The 7,796-nt window shown below is 38.2% G+C and overlaps 1 protein-coding gene across 1 annotated transcript; it reads right to left on the bottom strand.

Annotated features, from left to right (window-relative positions):
* Nucleotides 326-4,919, bottom strand: LOC109720012 (D-inositol 3-phosphate glycosyltransferase). The gene is made up of 2 exons (XM_020246872.1): nt 3,191-4,919; nt 326-984 (listed from the first exon to the last, which is right to left on the bottom strand). Exons 1-2 carry the CDS (start codon nt 4,158-4,160, stop codon nt 410-412), a joined length of 1,545 nt encoding a protein of 514 aa, XP_020102461.1. The 5' UTR covers nt 4,161-4,919; the 3' UTR covers nt 326-409.

The raw sequence follows: 7,796 nt of genomic DNA, 5'->3' as shown, positions 1-7,796 counted from the left end.
TAGCAGCTAATTAGCTTGATTTAATAAGTCAAATTAGATATATTAGGGACGTCCTAATCACATTTAGCAGATGGAAATGTTATTTTCATAACGATTAACATTCGATAGCAAAAGTAGTCGTTATTATAACAAAATCTCTTATTAGAATAACTCGATTAAAAATGTTTTTTTTAATATAATTAAAATTTAGGGAATGTCAAAATAAAAGAGCAAAATTGAGTGAGTTATTGGTTGAATATTATAATATAAAGGATGAAAATAGTTAAAGGATTAAATCTAACGGCGGAAAGCTTGGTAACACAAAGTACTTACTGCTATCGATACCATTGTAACCAAACTCTCTCTCTCTCTCTCTCTCTCTCTCTCTATATATATATATATATATATATATATATATATAAACTTATGTTTATGGGTATCTACAATACTTGTTGCTGCTTCCCTTCACCCCGCCACCTTCAGATATGCACAAGAAGAGCCTCTCATAAGCGGAAGCCATCTTTGTAGCAGTGAACAAATTAACTGCTCTATTCCTGGCATTCCCACCTTTCTCCTTTAAGACTACCCTCCCATCCTTCCAAATTCTACACAAACTCTCCTTCAGCGATTCGACCGTCGGATGAAACGTGTACCCGAGCTCCGGGCTGACGATCAGCGACCTGGTTATGCTCGCGAACCACGTGGCGGCGACCGGCACGCCAGACATCATCGCCTCGATAATCGTGTGGTCCAGCCCCTGGGCTCTGAGGGTGGGGTTCAAGAACACGTCCAGGGAGTTGTAGAAGCTCGCCAACCGGGCCTGATCCAAGGGACCGAGAACGAGCATGTTAGGGCCCAGCTCCTTGTATCGGCTACCCCACGGCCCATCTCCGGCTACTAAGATAGCTGTGCTTCTGTAAAAGCTCTCGTTCTCCTCAAAAACCTGCTTTAGTGCCTCGAACATCAAAGGGTGGCCTTTGTCTTTAACTAATCTCCCCCCCATACCTATCAATCAATATGGAGAAGTTTAGTAACAGCGTTGTGGTCAAAATTCTTTTTTTTTTATTAAAAAAAAAAAAAAACTCTGAAGTTCAACAAAAAATATAAAAAATTCGAAGGAAATACGAGAGTTCTTGTTTGATAAAATATAGCACAACAAAGTTATATATAAAAAAATTTATAAAATCATTCTGTACTTTCAATAATTTTAAAAGAGAAGAACAGGAAATAATTTATGAATAAATAATTTAATAATAAATAATTAATATAAATTTTTTTTCAAATAGTTTATTAATTCATATGTTATACATTGTCCTCAATAATCTTTTTTTTTTAATCAAAATTGCAACAAAATTTATGAAGTATTGATGATTTTTCAAAGAGTAAAAAAATGTGAACATCTGCTCCCTACTACTATGTAGACACCCTTCTAGCAGCTAATTAGCTTGATTTAATAAGTCAAATTAGATATATTAGGGACGTCCTAATCACATTTAGCAGATGGAAATGTTATTTTCATAACGATTAACATTCGATAGCAAAAGTAGTCGTTATTATAACAAAATCTCTTATTAGAATAACTCGATTAAAAATGTTTTTTTTAATATAATTAAAATTTAGGGAATGTCAAAATAAAAGAGCAAAATTGAGTGAGTTATTGGTTGAATATTATAATATAAAGGATGAAAATAGTTAAAGGATTAAATCTAACGGCAAAAAACTCGGTAGCACTCACACACTCTCTCTCTCTCTCTCTCTCTATATATATATATATATATAATTGAGCTTCTAACTTTTAAAGTACTAAGTTATTGTGCTCTAATTTTGACTATTGAATTAAATGATCTGCGGTTAGGATGATGCGGGCCCCTAGGCGTAATCGGGGTTGGTGAATAGTATAATCTAATGTTGAAAAATGATTAGCGTTAGATTTAGCGCTAAAAATATACAAGCACTAAGGTTTTGGGTACTTTACAAACACCATAGCGAAATATATAATATAGTATATTATATTATTATATATATATATATGTTATATATTATATTGTTCCGCTACATACTCTTATGAGTACGATCGCCCTTCGCTACTCATAATTGTTTTCGATTGATGAGAGCTTTCGAATCGATCTCATCATTAAACTTATTTAGAACATTTAAAGTTAGAATCAAATTTTATAATCTTTTGACATTATTTACCTATATGGATAAAAGTGTAACAAAATTGATAATTAATTAACGACTGTATGATATATTTGCTAGATTACGGTCTTAAAAAAATCGAAATCTTATTTAATTTTGATAGAATTTATTCGACTACATAGGATAAACGTCATTAACTCCGATCTTAAGAAATGAAGGATCAGTCACCTTTTAATACGTTCGTATCATTACCATTTATTTTATACCACTTTTTGATGAAATTTATTAATGTCAAATTTAACAAATTTATTTTTAGAAAGTTAAATTACTCTAAATCATATTTAAGCGGAGTGGCATCGTCGATTCAGAAGCTTCATATGAATACATTATGAGTTGAAGACTTTATGCTCATATAAGAGTACAGTAGTCTAACCTATATATAGTTATATATATTATTATATTATATATATGAAATATGTAAAAAGTATATGTTATTGATAGATATATGCAATAGAATTTACTATTATCTTTCTATCGTTGGATATATGCTATCTTCCATCCTACCCCACAAACCCTAGGCTATTAAATAGTTAAAATTATAAGATAAACAAACATTTAATTCTATACTATCAATATTAGTTTGGTTACTTCACACACTCTCTCTCTTCTCTCTCTCTCTCCCCATATATATATATATATATATATAATTGAGCTTCTATGCTTTTAAAAGTACCAATTATTGGTGTTTGTAAGTTTTTAACCGTTGGATTAAGAGATGTGCGATATATATATATTTATTTATTTATTTATTTATTTATTTAGGTTTATATATACTTTTGGAATGTAAATCTCACGACGAAGATCATTTACAAGCCAACTTTTTCAAATTGGTTTTATCAAACTTTTTCACATTAGTTTTATTAATAATTTTTTTCTCTTTAATATTAGAAGTTTAAAAGAAATTGTCTAAACCTTATCGCTACTAGTTATTATAAGATGCATGCCTCTCAGTTGTAGATGTTCAAATAGCGTTAGTTTGTCCAAAAAAAATGTTAGGGTGACGACAGCGTACCTATAACCAGCGTGGTATCGTCGGGGACGCCGACTTCTCTCCGGAACCGGTAGCCGCGCGCGGGGTCCGGGTAGTAGATGCCGTCGTCGACTCCGTTGACGATGACGTGGACGCGGTCCTCGGGGACCATGTAGACCCGGCGCAGCACGTCGCCCACGTGGTCGCTGGTGGCCACGTGGTGCTTGTAGTCCCGGAAGAAGCGCACCTCGTCCACCACCCGGGCGAGCCTATCTGCAGGGACGGCGCTCGGCTGCCCAGGGGAGGCGGAGCGGAGCAGCTCCTGGATGACGTCGGAGTGAATGGTCTCGTAGGCGATGCCGTGCCAGGACGCGGCGAGGTTGGAGAGGTTGCGGGCGCGGCTGTGGCGGAGGGCCACGCTCTCGGTGTGCACCACGTCGAACTGGCGGCCACCGCGCGCATTCTCGGCCTGGAACTGCGCCCACGCCAGGGGCTGGTCGATGTACCCGGCCTTGGTGGGCGGGGAGAGGTGGAAGGTCAGGTTGGGAGTGCGGAGCTCCGGATCGGTGGTGGCAGCGTTGGAGGAGTTGGACGGGGGGGAGGTGGTGAAGACGTGGACCTGGTGGCCGCGGCGGGCGAGGGCGAGGTGGAGGGTGAGGGCGTGGCGCTCGAGTCCCCCGGAGAGGCGGCGGCTGGGCCAGCGCTTGACGAAGACGGCCAGCTTCAGGGTCTTGGGGGGCGGGGCTTCGGAGGGGAAGGACAGGATGTTCCACGCGGGGGAGAAGGAGAGGAGGTCGATGGAGGAGCCGTTCCAATACACTTGTCTTTTCGGGTGGGTAGGGTCTGGGGGGACCCAGAACTCGGAGAGCTCGATGCGGCACGAGGGCGAGGAGGAACTGGATGAGGAGAAGGAGGATCGGGAGCGGGACCAGAAGAGGAAGGAGAGGGAGGTGAGGAAGGAGATGGCGAAGAGGAGGCGGCAGAGGCGGTGGAAGATCGCGACAGCCGCCATGGATGGAGAGCTTTTTGTGAGTAGGAAGAAGAAGATTGGAATTTGGATTTTTGAAAGAGGAGACGGAGCAGCAGCTGCAGCAGAAGAAGAAGGCAAGAAGAAGAAGACGGGACTGGAATAAGAAAGATTTGGGGATTGACAAATATGGGGATTGGCTTTGGGGGATTGGGAGCAAAGGAGAGTGCATATTGTTCTCTTTTGAATAATGGGGAGTCCTCACAACCACCATGTGAGAGCGAGAGTTTTAAACTTTTTTTTATGGGCGGATTTAGGTAGAAACCCATTTGGAAAACTAGTTGTTGTGAAGGAGAGGTAGTTATTTTATATGTCTATTATTCATTAAAAAGAGTAATCTTGGACGGGGAGAAGAATTCTTTGTTTTAGTTTGCAGTTGACTTCTTGCGCCTTCACATGGTTCCTAAATTTTAGAACTGGATCTTCCAATGTTATTGATTATGAGTGAAAGTTAAAACTGTCCAAAATACCCGATAAATCATATCCGATTTGGATCCTATCCGTACTCTATTCAGATCCAAACCCTGATAAAATTGGATAGTATTACGGGTAAAAAAAAAATTATCTATTAAAGTTTCGGGTATATGTTCGGATACTTTATACCTATACCCGACTTAGACCCATCCAAACCCGACCTTTTAATGGGTAGGGTCTGGAAGAATTTTCAAATCCGGACTTGGAACTGGACTCGGACTTAGACCAGGTGAAATACCCGATAGTAAATAAAAAAAATTTGAAGTTGAGGGATTTCAATAGGACTTATAAATGAAAGATCTTGCATATTTTCATCCTAAAGGATCTCTATATATTTTCATCCTAATGTTAACCCTAGTCTCTTTGTTTACTCTTTTTTTTTTTTTTATTTTACTCATTTTTTAATTCTAGCTGTTACTGCTTGAATCTTTCTTCTAAATGAATTTTATTAGATTAGGTACAACTAATTAGAACGTGGATTTTTTATAGTAATAGGTTTATGATTTGTCCATAATCTGTTTAATAAAATTTATTAAAAAATATATGCATACAGGTACCCATACCCAATCTAGACTTGATCCGTACCCGATCCATACCTGGTTTTAAGCAGGTAGTATACGACTAGTCACTGCCCAGCCCCACTCAAATAGACTCGATAGGTATATTATTAACTTAGGTATCCAGATCCGAACAGTCCGAAGTTAAATAGGTACGGTATAGTTTTTTTTTTCATATCTATTTCTTTTAGGGTACGGATATAGTATATCAACTATCCAAACTCGACCCGGTCCACGGACATCTTTAGTGAAAGTAGACAGAACAAATCCACTATGCTATCTTAGTAGTGCTATTAACACTTGCTTTTTATTAAGGAATAATTTCATACACCTCCCCATATATATATATATATATATATATATATATATATATATATAGAATACGTCTCTCGTACTTTCGAAGAGGTTTTTGTGTTTCTAAGTTGTTTTTGATGATAGTACATTCAATTGAAAGATTGTCTCGATTAGGCAAAATTTACGTTATTGAAACTATCGAGAAACCAAATTTCATAATTTTTCGACTTCATTTACCAAGCGATCACATGGTCTCAAAAATACTATTTTAACGGTTGATGTGGCACGATTCTTCCGATTTGAAATTTCAGTTTTTTATCACTATTTTTTATGAAATTTTTATTTTCAGCCGTTCATTTTGAGATTATTCGTTCATTAGGCAAACAAAGTCAAAAAATTATGAAATTTGATTTCTAGATAGTTTCAATAGTGTAGATCATGTCTAACGAAACCGATCGCTGAATTGGATGTTGCAGCATCGAAAACAACTTACAAGCACACGGAGGCCTCTGTACTTTCGAAAGCACAGGAGCCTAATTCTACAGAGTCCGGATATAGTGCTTGTAAAAGCATCAAGTACTTGGTGCTTGTAAATTTTTTACCATTAGATCTTTGACTTTGATCATTTTTATCCGTTAGATTATACTATTCAACCACCCACCCACTCAATCCTAGGAGGCCAACATTATTCTAACCACACATCCCTTAATCCAAGGGTCAAGAACTTACAAACACTAATAACTTGATACTTTTAAAAGCATAGGAGCTCAATTATATATATGTAATATGCGGACTGTTGATACTTGTGTAGGTGTGAGAAAGAGGGTGGAAATGAGTGAAACCATTTTGGTGCGAAATTGACGCGAAAACGGATAAATTGGGCCAATATTTCATTATGAGGGACCATGTTGCAAATAGCAAAATTAGTGGATTAAGTTGCAAAATGGCTTGATCTTGTCCTCTCTCTCTCTCTCTCTCTTTGAAGCTGCCAGAAAACCCTTTGAAGCTGCCAGAAAACAAGAGAAAAAGAAAGAAGAAAGAGAGAAGAAGAAGAAGAAGAAGAAGAAAAAGAAGAAGAAGAAGATGAAGATGAAGATGAATTGGAGGTAAAGTCTCTTTCCCTCCCCTTCTTCTTCCCTTTCTTTTCCCTTCCTTCCTCTCTTCCCCTCTTTCTTTCTTCCTTTCTTTCCTCCCTCTTCTTCCCCTGCTACTGCTGGTGCAGTTTGCAGCCTTGCTGCTGCTGCGAGGTATTGTAGCAGCAGCAGCAGCAGCTCAGCAGCAGCAGCAGCCCAGCAGCAGTAGCTCAGCAGCAGCAGCAGATTGCTGCTGCAGGCTGCCCAACAGTAGCAGCAAATTGTTGCTATTGCAGGGGCAGCAAGAAAGAAAGAAAGAAAAGAAAAAGAGAAGAGGAAAAGAAAGAAATGAAAAGAAGAGGAAGAATGAAGGAGAGAAATCAAGAGAGAAATCAAGAGAGAGAGAAAGAGAGATGGAAAAAGAAGAATAGATAGAATAACATGAATGAAGTGGATGTAGAAATTGGATTGAGTAATGCAATTGGCGTGATTCGTACCTCTAATCTTCAATTGATGCATGCAGGGTGTTCGAGAGTGTGAATTAGTGTGATACACATTTCCGATGAGGCGCAATGAGGAGCAATTTAAGTAATTTCGGGAAATCGTGCGAAAGGTCGCGTGTAGCCTTTCTTTTATCGGAGTCGACATAGCGAGTCGAGGTGGGTTCCGAGTCGTCGAAAATGGCGAATTTCCCCCTATGTCTATTTTGGTACAAGCTATATAATATTTGAATTTACGCATCTGGTTTACCTTTTTATTGATCCTCAAACTGTGAAAAATTGAAGCATGATAGAGATTTAGCATTGACAGCTGATTATGAGCAGAAGTATGTACATGCATATACGTATGATGATTTATACTTGAGCATTGTGTTGAATAGACGAAGCTCATGGCCCTGTTTGTGGTTCTCCGTTCATGACTTTGTTTATTGAAAGAGATTATTGAAAGAGATGCTATTAGCATGAAGTTGAGTTCATATGCAAAGATGAGAACTAATGTAAGTCACACTTCTTTCCTCGCTATGAGATAGTAAGTGTCAGCAATCTTTAGATAGTTTACTTCAAGTCTTGGGAAGCCAATTGACATTTCATGTATCTTGATTTAGTCATCTATTATTCACTTGTATCGTGTATGGCATATAGTATGTGATAGAAATGTCATTTTGATGCGTCATTTTTAGTTACTTGTATCGTGCATACCATATAGTGTGTGTCAGTGGCTGT

Source organism: Ananas comosus, linkage group 14 (assembly GCF_001540865.1).
Source record: "Ananas comosus cultivar F153 linkage group 14, ASM154086v1, whole genome shotgun sequence".
Taxonomy (NCBI): Eukaryota; Viridiplantae; Streptophyta; class Magnoliopsida; order Poales; family Bromeliaceae; genus Ananas; species Ananas comosus.
Note: the sequence above shows the minus strand (reverse complement) of the source record. Positions and strands in the feature narration are given on the sequence as shown.